This window comes from Nesoenas mayeri (assembly GCF_963082525.1).
Source record: "Nesoenas mayeri genome assembly, chromosome: 10".
In the NCBI taxonomy this organism is placed as follows: domain Eukaryota; kingdom Metazoa; phylum Chordata; class Aves; order Columbiformes; family Columbidae; genus Nesoenas; species Nesoenas mayeri.
In genome coordinates, this window is record NC_137560.1 from 14,207,819 (window position 1) to 14,222,610 (window position 14,792).

Here is a 14,792-nt window from a genome sequence, read left to right on the forward strand (position 1 = left end):
GCTTTCCTCAGGATTATATGTAGCTTAATAAACAGCCAAATAGGAAGAAGTATTTAAGTAATAGCTTTTGTTGTAAATCTGAGTATTTTATTATACACATCTTGTTTACTGCCAGCTTTATGAACTATTTTCAAATTTTTGCTAGTGAGAGCAGCTTATTTTTGACAGGCAAGTAAAATCACCTTAGTTTGATCATCATTCTGGTGGTAGTAGGCAAGTAAATTTTGTGCTGAGATCAGTGAATTTTCCATAACAATTTTGTAAGTCTTTGTAAATCATGGAACATTTGGTATTTTGCCATTTTGCAGTACGGTGTGTCTGTAGAAGAAAATACCAGAAGCAGCTGCACAACAAGTTTTACCTTTTTGGTGTGCAGCCTACTGAAGTACGGGTATGAATTTTCAGTGATGCATTAACCTGAAGCTCTGAGTGGATCAGCGAATAGGTCAATAGCACGATGACTGTGATTGCAATCAGTTTCTAGAAATGAAGCTTTTGCAGCACTTGCAACATAAGACTAAAATTATTGATAACCAAAGAAATTCACACACCTCAGAAAAAATGACTTTGTAATCTCAAGACCATCTTTTCAAGGTCAAGCTTGGTGTGATATTCACGTTTATGGTTGCATCTCATTTTTGTAAACACTTGGTTGTGGATTTTGTACATATTAGCACAGTTTTTCTACTGCTGTAGAACTTCTATTCATTTATAGCATTTGTGGGGAAGAAGGCAGTGCTTTTTTCCTGAATGCTCAGCTGTGGATCTCACTACACGTGGTAAGCGAATGCTTAGGCAGAAAGCAAGAACAGGAGTTCTAAAGTTGTTCAAGTGGAATTTAGGGTGATGTTGCAATTGGGCATTGATGCTATTGTAATCTGTTCCATATTGCAAATTTTGTTTTAAGCAGGAGCGATGTATTGTACTTTTTAAAAAAATTATTTCTCATTATTTAATGGGCCATTAAAATCTTGGTGGAAAATTATTTTTTGTGTAAAATAGTGGAAAAGCTGTAATTCTGGCTATGTACTTTTGTCTTAGGCTTTACATATAGTCATGAATCAGAAGTAGCTTTGTAATATTTGTAAGCATAATGAAGATGTGATCATTTAGATAGTTCTTTCAAACAAGATACAATGTGCTTAAAATGTGTTAAGTTTGGTGTTTTGCCCATTCTGTACTCATTTTACATTTATTTAGAAGTGTGTTGTAATCCTTATTTAAGGAAACGAGCAGAAAAAGGTAATTTAGACTTTTCCGCAAAATTCTAGTCCTTAAAAGATGTTCCTGTTGGAAATAATTCCAGCAAGGGAACGCAGGTGCAACTTCAGCAGGGTACACAGTGCTTCGGCACTGCCTTGCCGTAGTGTGTAAATGTGGATATATATGTATGTATATGGATGCAGAAGCACCTGCAGTACCTGCCAATGGGAGCGTGTGGGTGGGCGCTGCACACTGAGAGCAGCCATGGGGCTGAAGCCCCGGGGATGGAGCCCAGGCGACCGGGAACCGTCCCCATCGTTGGAGTGAGTCTGTACTGAGCATCCAGACTAGGCAGGGAAAGCAGCTTCAGGGTGAGCATCTGCTCGGCAGCCTCAGGGCTGTCACTGGCGCTTGTTATTTGCTGCCGATGAGATAGGAAATTATCTCCTGTTGCAGCCTAGGTGCTACAGATGAGAGGATGCGTGAGACTGCCAGCGCTGCCTGAGCTGCCAAGTGGGCTCTTACTCTAAAAGGAGAAACAGACTATTTCTTCCAGAACTTCAGCCTGACTTTTGTTTTGCCTCCTGCAGACATAGTAAGTTAAATTTTACGGTATTAGTGGTTAAGCAAACCTCAGGCTCTCTTCCAGTTACTGATAGTCAGCATCGTTATTCACTGTCACTGCTATTTTCCCTCCATGCTCTGGTATCAAAGAACCCTGAAGAACAACCTATGTTTAACTCTTCCTTGTGCCATCTTGCAATTTCAGATGAAATAGCTGCAAAGGGGGAGAGTTGTTGTTCTGGAGAAGCGCTGTTTTGCAGGAGACCTTGTAGGGATGCTCCTTATTCTCCAGAGTGTACAGGAACTTGTTTGCTGCTGTCTTACACTACTTGATCTCATCAGCCCTCCACAGAGGCATATAAGAATAAACCTGTAGTCCAAAACATGTGCACCATAGTATGTTAGACATCTTTTTTTTTTAATTATTTTCATGCGGGTGTGCAGTAAGGAGGTCAGTAAGGTAAGCAGAGCCCAGGAGACTGGGCGGAGAATACACAAGTTTATGAGCAATCTCAGACTTAGTACTTCTTAACCAGAAAACCCAGTTTGTGAATTATCGGTTTCCCTTGGCTGGGGTGAGAGGAAGAGGTTTTGTGCAAGTTCTGTGCAGTTGTAAAAAGGCAAACAGTGGTGCTTCTCCATGGAAAAATTTCCAACAAATTCCCAAATCACCCCGTTCTCCAGCTTGAGGCTTTTCCTGGCAGCCTACTGGGTCCTAAGCCCAGCAATGTAAGGAGTACCATATGAAATGTTTTTAATTTGATTTGCTCAGAGATAAATGGTACTGATCTGCTTTCATGTTTGGATTTGTGGTAGTGCCTATGTGACCAATTACAAGAAACGTTACTTGTAATTTTCAGTTCTGTACTCTATTAGAATGGGTGTTTTGAGAACTTACGTGACTACTCGCAGCTTCAGTGTGGCAAAATTCTGATCAAACTGGTTCCAAAAACATCCTGTGGCCCTGACATCAGACTGTTTTGTTATGGGATTATATGAAATAATATGTATTTTTAAAAATCTGAAGTAGTATTGAAAAACCTGTTACACTATGCTATTTGAGCAGTCATACCAAAATAGTTTCATAGATCAATTCTGGAATTTGCTTAGTACTGGATTTGCAATTTTTAGGGTATTTTTCACAAAAAAAAAAATCAGAAATGCGAGCTCTGTAGAATCTGTGCTGTGGTAACTCTGGGAATAAAACTCCTTGATTTGCTTCGATTTGTAAATATGCCCAAGTAATTAAAAATAAGCAATGCTAAGGCTCCTGTAACAATTAAGAATTGAGTATTCTTTTTACAGACATAGATTAAGGAGCTTCAGGTACCGTGTAGTAGCACAGGGGCAGTGACTTGCTCATTTCCAGCAAACAGTAATGCCTGTTGCGCTGTGTGAAGAGAAGTGGCAGCTTGCTTGTCATTTAATAACTTTCCATTCTTAATTAAAAAAAGAGAGAGAATGGAAAAAAAGTTGGAGAAAAGCCAGGTTTCACCCTAAAAGGCAGGAGCTGGCAGCTTTTTGAGATGGTTAAATATTAACTACTGCTAATAATTTTGAACTTTACGTTTAAAAACATAAGTACTGTGGGAGGTATTCAAACTGTGAGAAATGACCTGAGGTCTAAAAACTTCTAGTGGACAAACATAAAGTTTTAAAATACTCTGCTGAAATCTGAACCGCTCAAGGTTTGTTGTCATGGCCAGGAATAGTTATCACAAAGCTGAGGCTCCTTTATCTCTACATTGCTGGTTCCTGGCTCTTCTGAGGAGATGGGAGACAACGGGCTTGGATGGTCAAGAGGATGTTGAACAGTTTGTCAGAGGCTTTCTGGAAGTGTTTGTACATTTTTAAATGTACTTAGTTTATTTTGTGGTGAACAAGCTTTTTTGTTTGTGTGAAGCTGTTGCTTTCTTTCATGTTTTTCCAAAATGTTGGTACTCGACACACAGAGTCTTTCAAATACGTTGTTGTCCCCTTCTGTATAAGATTTGTAGCAAATGTTGTTTTCTTCAGCTGAAAGATAACCCTGTCCTGCGGGCAATGCCATGGAAAAGCAGAACCTGCACTCCAGCAGTAGATGTTCCTTAGATTAACTTACATTTTTTTAAACATCTATATTCTAAATAAAAGCACAGCCTTAGCACATCAGTGTTAAAGGAAAATTCTGTTCTTTCAACAAAATAGTGCTCAATCATGTATTTCTTGCTCTTTGTCCTTCTGGTCCTCTTTTGCTGTTTCTTTTGTTGCCTTGTTGTCTTATATTGCATGGACAACTTCTCAGATAAATGTATACAGTTTCCATACTACTTTGCAGTTGTACACTAAGGACAATTTGTGCATTTGTCCTTTTTCTTGTTGCCAAAAAAGACCATGTGGTCATTACAAATGAGCTGAAAAATACGCATACAAGAACGGGTACTTACCTTGTCACATTTATGGCTTCATTTCTCCAAAGCTTTGCTTCTTCTGGATGTAAAAATCTTTTAAAGAGATGTTAATTTTTTCTAATGTGTTCATGAGTTAGTTTCTCACCTTGCTTTACATTACTGCTCAGAAGAGCACTTACTGTATTATTGTTTTGGCACTAATTGTTTTATAAACACTGCCATAAATGCTTTTAGTCTTTTCTTTGAGCAAAGTCATATTAATATGTGACTAGGATTATTAAAATAATCACGTATTTCCCACTGCACAGCATCTGAAACACATTTCTCAAAGAAAGATCAAGCTGCGCAGAGGTCTGCCGCTATCGCCGTTTGCATCAAAGCCAGAACAGCATGAAATTATCCAAATCCTTGGTACTTCATGTTACATGAGGCTTTTGACTCTGAAATCCCACTTGATGCCACTTTCATTCTTCTGATAACATAGTTGTAGGAAAGTAAGAGCAATTGTAATTAGATCCACGTTTCTGGGGATTGCCGAGTCCCTTAAGGTCTGTACGAGCTGCTGTGGGTATAAACCAGCCGCTGTCTCTGCTCCGCGGTCTCTGCAGGGGGTGGGTGACTTGCCTTTTCCCAAGTTGGTGGGACTAAAGAAATCCCAAACAGATACAGAAATTAGGGTCATATAAAAATATGGTTCAACTTATGCTGTTACATCCCTCTAGAAATCCGGGTCTGAGTAACTACCATGTGTTGGATGTGCGGTGTGATTTGTGCTGCTCTGCTCCTCAGCCCTGTTGCAGGGGTTAGGAGAGGAGCAGAATCCCTGGATGTCAGTGCTCTGGATTTGGTCCAGACATGACAGTGTCATTTAATACAACAGTCTGAGGATGTAATATTTACAGGCATAACATTTCTGTGTGGATCTGTTATGAAAAAAGTATTTGTATACAACATTTACAGTAGTTGATGGTAAAGACTGAGGTACCAAAACCACACTTAGAACACACAAATGTATTTCAGCATTTTCATGCATCTGTATGTCCTTGCTGCAAAGATCATGAGTTGTTGTGCAAATATCTGCTCCTTTGATGTAAACTGCAGTTTAATGTAAAAAAAATTATTTGGCTGAACATAACTTTGAAAGCACAGTTTAATTTATTTTATTTGCTCTTAATTTGAAATGAGGAGAAGACAATCCTCTTCATGTTGAAAAAAGAAAAAAGATAATGTTCATTTACTTGTCATATCAGTGTTGGACCTTGGTGGTTGAGTCTTTACCCAGACTGTTGCTTAAATTAGGGGAAAATTGTCCAAGCAAAGTATAACCTTATCTTAACATTCAGGTAGAAGGAAACATGTCTATTTCAGACATTTACATTGAAAAATTCTTTTTATAACATTCCTCTGCTGGTGTTGCCGTGTTCTCTGTTTTTGAAAGCACTCACCTGATACTAAATGCAGAGCAAGTGTCAGTGATGGTGGCCACCAAGGTGTGATAACACATAGCAGGGAGGAGGTTGAAGCAAAGTCTCTTGCAGCAGAAGTTGGGGCAGTAGAGCTGGTGTCCTGCCAGAGGAGACCCAGCACCTGGTCCAGCGTTTGGTGTCTGCTCAGGAATCCAAGAACCAAGTGTAGTACTAAATAGTGCATCACTTCAGATAATTTTTTGGAAGCTGAAGCTTGTTAGCTGTAGTTTGTGTATATGTTGTTAGTTTAAACCTTCTACTAAATGACAGTATAGCTCAAATGCAAGTGCTGGTTAGAAAGCTTGGAAGAGGCAGAGTTGGGGGTTAATTTTGTCACTTAAGTGTATTCTTTGTTTCTATTAATTGTTCTAATGTTACAGAAATCAAGCTCATGAGCGGATTTGGGGTAGAAACAGTTAATACGTGTTTCAGAGGCTGTTTCTTCTTACAAAAAATTTAGAAGGGGCTACAAGTTTCTGTTCAGGTTATCCTGCTTAAATGATAACTTGTATTTCTTTAAAAAAATGGTATATTTGGATTGAAGCATTCTCTTTGGAGACTGAAAAAAAAAAGGGGGGTGGGGGGCACAGCTGGAACAAAATTGGTGACAGGGAGGCTTGAACACATCTGTTCAAAAACAGAGTTCCTTCAGTTCCTACAACTTCAGGGTCTGCAGTAGAAACCAGAGCACGTGAAATGGTTGCAGCCCAAGTGGGACCGAGGCCCGTTTCTCTCCACTGATGCTTTTTTCCCTTTCCTTGTTCAAACTCTGAAACGGAAGACAATCAGTATCTGCTGCAAAGTATTATCGAATTGATGCTTCTCCTTATTTCTAGAAGACAATGCAAGCTTACATGCTGTCACAGCTGAAGGAGAATTAGTAGCACTCATGAAGAGGTGACTGCTGTGACAAACAGGGTGGCTGGGATACGACACCAATGGCTGTAGAGGCAGGAGCGGTGTTGGAGGGATGGTCGGTGCTAGATTAGATCAGCATTAGCCCTCGAAGTGTGTTTTTGGTAGGCAGGGAAACTTGGAGCAAGTTTTGGATATTGTGGCTATTTTACTCATTTGTTGTTACTATGGTTATAGTTTGCTGTGGTTAAAAATGCACTGCTCTACTTGCTTTGCTTGGCATTTTGTTAAGGGCTTGTAACCAGCGTGTCCTGCCTGTAGTGACAGTGTGGGCTTTATTTGAAGGATTTTATTACTCCTATTATTAGTAGTGTTAGTATGCCAGTTGCTCAGCTTACCTGGTTTTTAACTTTCCTAAGCTGGCTGCTAGTTTGAGTGACCGAATTAGGAATTGGAAAGCTTTGGGGTATTTGCATTACTTTTTTGGGAAAAAACAATCTGTTTTTCTAGTGCAGCACATCTTGAAACATGCTCGATGTTGAGCGAAGGCACAGCAGCTTTCTGTTTTCCTCACTTTCAGTTTTGGGTTTGCCATTACCAGCAAGCCATCGTGGTAAGAAGAAATATGCAAAGACGGATTTTGGAGGACTTGTGTTAGTTCTGTTAGTGGCTGGCCAGAAAATGATAAACCTTAATAGATGTGGTGTGCCGTCACAGACACAGATAAGGAGTGGGAGAGCACGGGGTGAAGTGTCTCCACAGGAGCACTTTAAGGCTGGCTGGTCTTTTTTGGATCCCAGCCTTCTCTAGGGAAATGCAGCATGACTTATTTATTTTTTTCTTATTTTTTTACATTTTACTTTAGTTGAGGTTTCCATTTTAAAATTTGTGTCTTCATTCAAGCATTGCATTACTCCTGCAACAGCATCGGCAGCTGCAGGTGTCGGACATAAGACATGGAAATAACATCACAAACAGGACTGTGTGGAGTAGAAAGAACTTTGAAGGTGCTCTCAGATTGTTGAATTGGGATTTCCCATGAATGGCTCGGGTTTCTGCTGTAGCTGGTTGTGTAAACAGCAAATAACTGAGTCTGGGCATAAGCGGTAGCTTCAAGCAGTGAGGTTAATCATGTATGATCATGCAGGGAGATGGTATCTGCCCTCTCTTTGAAGATTTCGTGACACTTTATCTCTCCTTTTTTTGAGTAGGCGGTTAGCAGGTTGCTTGACACAAGCTACTGTTGTCATCTCTTAGTGTGGTTGTATCAATCTGAAAATCTTTTCCATGTAACCAAACCACTTTTTCTTATGGGTTTATTCTCAGTCATACAGACAGAAATTGCTGTATATGGGATTTTAAATGCACAGATGTTAAGTATCTTCACTGTTCCGTGGAACAGGTTACTGCTTGATCTGATCTGCAAAACATTTCAGCATCAGTTATTTAAGGCTGAAGACCAGATCGTCTTTTTTGACTCAGAATTGTATGTGGATTGTAGCATCAGGGGTCTGATAACAACCTGTTGCATAGACTTTATAATAAGCTGTGGTAGTGAAATGAAATATTTAGGTATATCTGGATTCAGCAAGAGCATCTTTTTACCATTATACGGGAAAACAGTGCCAAGACAGGCTTATTAGATACTTGGATTTTCCTGTGACAAGGAGTAGAACTTTTCTGAGTGTTCCGTTGTCTGCATCATCTCTAAATGTGAGTGATTAGTGGTCTGTAGTGTTGTTTTTCTTTTTTTCTTTTTTTTTTTTTCTCTTTAGAAACACATGAAACCACTAAGTATTTCTTAAAGTCACTCTAGATGTGTGTGGTAAAAACCGGGTGCGGATACAGAGCTCTGCCGCAGAAACCCTTGGGCTTTTGTGTTCCAGTTGTGGCCTTAATGCCAAGTGTGTGCTGTGTTCACTGGTGATCTGCTGTAGTCTGATCTGTGCAGAAAATTTGAATCATATTTATGACATTTATGAACAAGCATGAGCAACTGTTGCCATTAGTATTCAGCTGATAATGGACTACTAATGGGGCTGATAACATGGCTTTTTTCACCCTCCCCTAAGCTGTATGAACACAGAGAGCATAGATCTTCCTGGCATGTTGAAGGGGCAGAATTGATCCTGAATAGTCAGAGTATTCAAAGTCTAAACTGCTTTGTGATGTGCCAGGCCAGGAGGGAGAGGTTTGAGTTGTTAAGCTGAGACGAGATGAGTGTTTGGATGAGCAATGCAGAAGAGATGAAGGTGCAAATTTCTGAGACTCTGAGGACCAGTAACCAAGGTACCGGTTACATGCCAAGCTATTTTTTTAAATTATTTTTTTTATATAAATCATAATTTGAAATGGAAATAGTCTTCAAACGTCAGGTTTTTTGTGTATTATGTCCGAGCACCGTTGGGGACTGCAGACAATTGTGTGCAGTCGGTGTGTCGGAGGCTGGCACGGCCGCTCCCCCGTGAATGCCCGCTTGTCTTCTGCGCTCCTGCCAGGGAGCTTCAGTCCCGGCCCTCGGGACAATGTTATCTCAGTTACCTTCTCATGTTGTTTGTGCAAGGTTTGCTGCTTCAGGGAACCAGAAGCTCATTTGAAAAATTAAATTGAAAGATAAGAAGGTGATGATGTTTAACAGGAAACTTATTTTTATCACTCTCTCACTCCCTTCTCTCAAAGTGTAGTCAGAGTGTGTGGCTGGCAACTTCTTGAAAGCTGCTTTTGCACTATTTCCCCCCCACAAAATCTTGGTAGTACTTCATGTGTCCATTTGGTTCTTCATAAGTGGAGTATTCTTCCCTGGTTGCTGAAATAAATCTTTATACTGCTTTTGGTGAAGTTATTTTACTGTGTAAAATTGACTGTTGATCTCTTTTTATTGTCATTATAGAAAACCTAGAATAAACTCTCAGTTGGTGGCACAACAAGTTGCCCAGCAATATGCAACCCCACCACCACCTAAGAAAGAGAAGAAGGAGAAAGTGGAAAAGCAAGACAAAGAAAAACCTGACAAAGAGAAGGAAATCAGTCCAAGTGTTACAAAGAAGAACGCTAACAAGAAGACTAAGTAAGTTTGAAGGATACACTGTTAAACGTGGAGTGATTTCAGTAGCACTGTGCGTTGATTAATTGTGCAGTTGATCTAACATTATGTTCTTTGTCTTCCTTCCAATTCTTGCAGACCAAAGTTGGATATTGTGAAAGATCCTCCTAGTGAAGCAAACAGTATACAGTCTGGGAATACTACAACAAAGACCAGCGACTCAAATCACACTTCAAGGTAACTTTATACTAAAGTGAAGCTCTCAATATCTGAGAACTGTCTTAAACAGCAGACACATTTTTGGACGGACAGTCTAAGCCCCAGGGTCTGCCAGCATTAGTATGGCAAGACCATCGGTGACTTCTCCATGTACAACACTCAAACGCTCCGCTGGTGAGGACCGATTCAAGCATTGGAAATATTTGTTCTATTGTCCACTCAGTTTTCATTTCTCTGCTAAAATAATCATATTGTTGATTGGGCCGTAATGCTTCTAGCTGTTAAACACAGTGGAGGAAAAAAATAACCAGCTAGTGCAGTGGCCTTTGTCAAATTTTTATCATCACTTGATAGCTGTAACAAAGGTTGCTTTTTTTACTTCCTTATCCTTAATTCAGTCACTGTAATAGTCAAGATAACTTTCCAAGTATATGGGAATTAAAAGACTGCATGAGCAGATTTACTAGAATCTTGCTATCAATAAAAACCATGAATGATTGGTTTCATATTTGTCTAAGTTTCAAATGAATAGCTGTCTATGGAAAGAGGTTTATTCCTAGTCATGCCTATACTGATAGACCATGCTTGTTTTATTTAAATAGTGCCTTGTGCTCTATTTCTTAAATCAAAAATTCAACATCAAAGTACAGGTTTTATGTTATGGAACTTAGGGCTACAAGAGGTGGCATTCAACTGCATGATTTGCCTATGTCGGCTATATAAGAATTGCTTCGCTTTAAAAAATGTTCTGTAGTAGGTATTTTATAGCAAAGCCACATGAACTGAAGCAATATTAGTTAGCTGCTAACAGCTGCCAAGCACATGGGAAATATGCTTTGCGCTGCTGTCGGCGTTAAGATTGGTGAGATGTCACTGCAGAAAACACTTGTCTTGGAAGTTTTTTTAGATAATGGCTTGAAAACACTTACTAGAGAGAATATCCTTTACACAGTAACTTGCCTGCACGAAGTGATGGTGTTGTGAGATTTGCTGTGCTAGAAGACTTAAGCTGTTTGTGGGGACTGCTGCTTACTCTTCCTCAGCCCCCAAAGGTCTAATTGTCCATTTCTGATTTGATTATAGGAATATAGTTTTATTGCATTGATGTGTTGTGTGTTTTTTTATCAGGCCTGTTCTTTTTGAAACAGTTCTTGTTTTGAGGCTTAGGATGTGGGGGATTGATGCACTTGACTAATGAGATAACGTTAAATTGATAGATTATGTCAAATATTGTATTTTATTTACTCCTCAAAGGAGTCACTCTGTCTACTGCAGAGTCTTTTAGTCTATGTTTTGCGGCAAGCTTTTGTCATTCCTAACTAATCCTTAATATTATCAGTTCTGGCTGGATACCTTTAAGGGATACATCATCTCCTTCAGTTATTAAACTGTCGTAAGTGTTTAGTTTAGTAGAACTTTTCTTGCAATTCGCTGCCCTCAGGAGTGCTGTCAAGTGCATTTTTAAATGACCTGATTTTTACAGAGTCAAAAGTTATCTGTTTTGGGGGGTTTTTTTTGCATGCACAGGTTTCTTAACTGTTTTTTGTAAATCGTCTTTTAAGAATCTCTGTGGATTTTTAAAGAACATTGAACTTCTTGGATAGCATGCATGTTTCTGAGAAAATATCTTGGTTTATTCCACATCTTCCTGTGCACTTTCAGATCAGTTGTTTTGAAACATATTTCTCATTTGGCCATAAACCTTCTCAGCTATAAACATGAAGCATCAGGGTGTTTAATATTGCAAAATAAGGTGAATGGGCCAGTCCTTTTGCCTTCTGTAGGAGTAAAAATTGTGTGCATGTGCTGAAGAGATTGTCTGGAGGTTTCCATCTGTGCCTAATCAGCTCTTTGCACAGGGGAGACCCCAAAAACACCCTGCAGAAGGAGTTGGAGGGCTCGGTTCTAAAACTGACATTAAGAAGGTGTTTGTGAGCAGCACTGGTGAGAAATCCTGCACCTCAGCCCTGCTTCCCCCTGTCCCACCATGAGACTTTGTAGTGGCATTTAAAGATGCTTGGGCAGTTCCATTCAGGCTCTTGATGTGTGGCTTAACTCAAAGGCTGCTGGTAGCGGGAGCTTATCTGGGGAAAACTTAATGCAGTTTAGGCCATATGAGTTTGTTTTGTTTTGTTGGGTTTTGGGTTTTGTTTGTTTGTTTAATTTTTCCATCCCCCTCCCTTCCCTTCTCCCATCCGCTAAATATGACTTATCAGTGCTGGCTTTTGACAAGCAATACCAGGAGCTGCGTGTTCAACCCTGTAGAAAGGTGGAGGCAGTTCCGGTATCTGGGCCAGCTTTTTATTTTTTTGGCTGTTTCTGAGTAGAAATGACCCAGGCAAATTACAGGAAGAACTGGGTTTCCTAGAGGAACTTGGGGCTTAGGGAGGAAAATCCGTACATGTACTACACTTCCGGGAACACTTGCTGCTTTGTTTGCTGCCGAGGCTCTGGGGACAGCCTTCCTCTGCTGAGATGCTATCTGAAAGCCCACGGAAACCCCAAAACTTGCTGAGCTAGCTCGCCTTTCTTCTTACCCACAAACAAGGTGACATCATTTAATCTAGCCTGTGGTTATGTGTTGAATTTGCCAACTCCTGCAAGCGCGTATGTACAACGTGTACACGTGGGCGTGTGTGTCTCGCTGCTGCGGGAATTCACTACGCATAGCTACGGGTTTGAGAAGGCTGGTCACTAAGGGACTGTTTCAAGTAGGAGGTTTTTAGTGATGGTTATCCCCGTGAAGCAGTATTTTAATAATATTTTTCTATCTATTAGAAATGCTTCTCCTGTGGTACTTGTCAAAAGTTGAAGCGATCTCCTAAGTTAGATATGAAAATACTATTTTTGGTGCAGTAACTTCATTTTTGTTAAGGAAGTTTGCAGAAATATGATTACTCTGTTTTTGAAGCTGTACATCTGTCTTTAATACCTTTTCCTATTATATCTAGCTCTAGAATACCACTTGGAAAACTGCTACTTTTGGACTTTCCCCTTGCTAATGTAGCACTGCAAGCCATTGAGCATGCATGGCTTAATTTCCGCTTTGTTTTGTTTTGGCTGCTTTAGCCTAGTGTGCTGCAGGCAAGGAGGAAAGGCAGATTGGTTCAAAAGCCGGAGCCTGATCCCGAAGGAAACTAACCTCTCCATGCCTTGGAATAAGACAGATCTCAGCAAGCTGCTTTTCACTGATGTATAAAGACTCTCCTTTTTAATTTCCCCATTGGGAATATTCCGCTGCTTAAGCCTGACCCTTAATTAGGAGCAAAGCTGTAAATTGCAGCAGTCACTGCAGCTGACTGGGAATTTGCTGGTAGCTGGAGGAGTGTCCAGGGTTTGTTGGATCAGAGCTTTGGACCAGCCCCTGAAATGCACGTGAATTGTCAGCTTCCTGGAGTCTAGACCCTTATTAGCTTCATTACTAATTGAATGATAGCACAGCGTGCAAATTACTGAGATAATCCTGAGCTATAAATACCAGTGTGTTCTTTTCTGGTGGTTGTGGGTTTTTTTCTTTCTTTTCTTTATTCCTTTCCCCTAAATAAAAGCACTAGCTGCAAGAAATACCGTTGTACATTCTGGATTTTATTTACAATAGCCTCAGTTCCAGAGGGAGCGTTTTGAGTGTTTTTATACATAGGCTGATTGGGCATCTGATCTGTATAAGCTCAAAGCAGTTGAAAGAGAAGCCAAGCTGTCCCAGCGCCTCTGTTGTTTGCAGCTGTAGAGTTCCAATATGGGAATGAAAGAGCTGTGGTCAAATGCTTTCATGTGGTTTTGTATTGCGGAGTCACAGCCTTGTCTCCTAACATCAGGGCACATGATGAGATGGTGAATTTAGATAAGAGAACTCTTTCATCTGCCCCTTGGGGAGGAGATCCTTCAGTCTGTCTGGCTCCTGTCCGCTTGGCTCTGCTGTAGCGTCCTCCTTTCTGGCAGAGCTGGATCAGGGATAAGTGTGCAGCAGACACCCTTTGCAGAGCTCTGCAAGACGGCTCTTTCCTCTGGGACTGAGCCTGGTGCTGCAGCCCTCGCAGCCCGGGATGGCGCAGGGAGCAGAAGGCCAAACCTTGGTCCTCTGCTGTGCAGCACTCACTGCTGCCCAGGTTCTCCTCCCAGTTATTGTCATTCGCGCAGCCAAGGAGAGGACAAGTCACACGGAGTTGGTTGTCAAATGTGTTTTCTATAAACTCTTCCTTTCTCTTTTATTTTTATCTTTTTAATAAATGTTTTCTCATTTATTTTAGACCCAGACTGAAAAATGTGGACAGAAGTACCGCACAGCAGCTGGCAGTCACAGTGGGAAATGTCACAGTAATTATCACAGACTTTAAAGAAAAGACTCGCTCCTCCTCCACGTCGTCTTCTACAGTGACCTCCAGTGCAGGATCAGAACAACAGAATCAGAGCAGCTCGGGCTCTGAGAGCACAGACAAGGGCTCGTCCCGTTCCTCCACGCCAAAGGGGGACATGTCGGCAGTCAACGATGAATCTTTCTGAAAATTGCACATGGAGTTGTGGAAACTATGAATCAGGGTATGAAATTCAAACACTCCACCTGCCCATGCTGTTCAAATCCTGGAGAGCCTCTTCTGTGCTTGAACACACACTTTCTCGGACATCGACCTCTTACTGATGCAACCAGGATAACTTCTGCTTGCTGTGGGCATCTGGCCACCAAGGAATTTCTCACCCTAGCGATTACTCTTGACACTTTTATGTATTCCATTGTTTTATATGATTTTCCTAACAATCATTTATAATTGGATGTGCTCCTGAATCTACTTTTTTATAATATCTGCTGTGCACAATTTTCCATGAACATTACAACTTTTTGTTTTGGGGAGGGAGTGGGTGGGGAGGGAAGGGGGCTTTATTTATTGCATTCACAAACTCCATCCTCTTTCAACATATCCTTTTTAAGTTCAGTTCTTCTTCCAGTTATACTGTGTACTATCAGTTTTGATATAAATTATATATAAATATATATATAAATAAATATATATAAAGGGTTATTTGAAACCAATACATGGAAACGCTGGTGCTTGAAAC

General features: G+C 40.5%; 1 protein-coding gene across 1 annotated transcript in view; it reads left to right on the forward strand.

Moving 5' to 3' along the window:
• RYBP (RING1 and YY1 binding protein) overlaps positions 1-14,510 on the forward strand; it is a 40,724-nt gene extending 26,214 nt beyond the window's left edge. The window contains exons 3-5 of the mRNA XM_080350619.1: positions 9,369-9,545; positions 9,660-9,758; positions 13,988-14,510. Coding sequence (XP_080206745.1) covers positions 9,369-9,545; positions 9,660-9,758; positions 13,988-14,240 — 529 coding nt within the window. The 3' untranslated portion in view covers positions 14,241-14,510. The remainder of the gene's footprint in view (positions 1-9,368; positions 9,546-9,659; positions 9,759-13,987) is intronic.
• Positions 14,511-14,792: the final 282 nt, after the last annotated feature.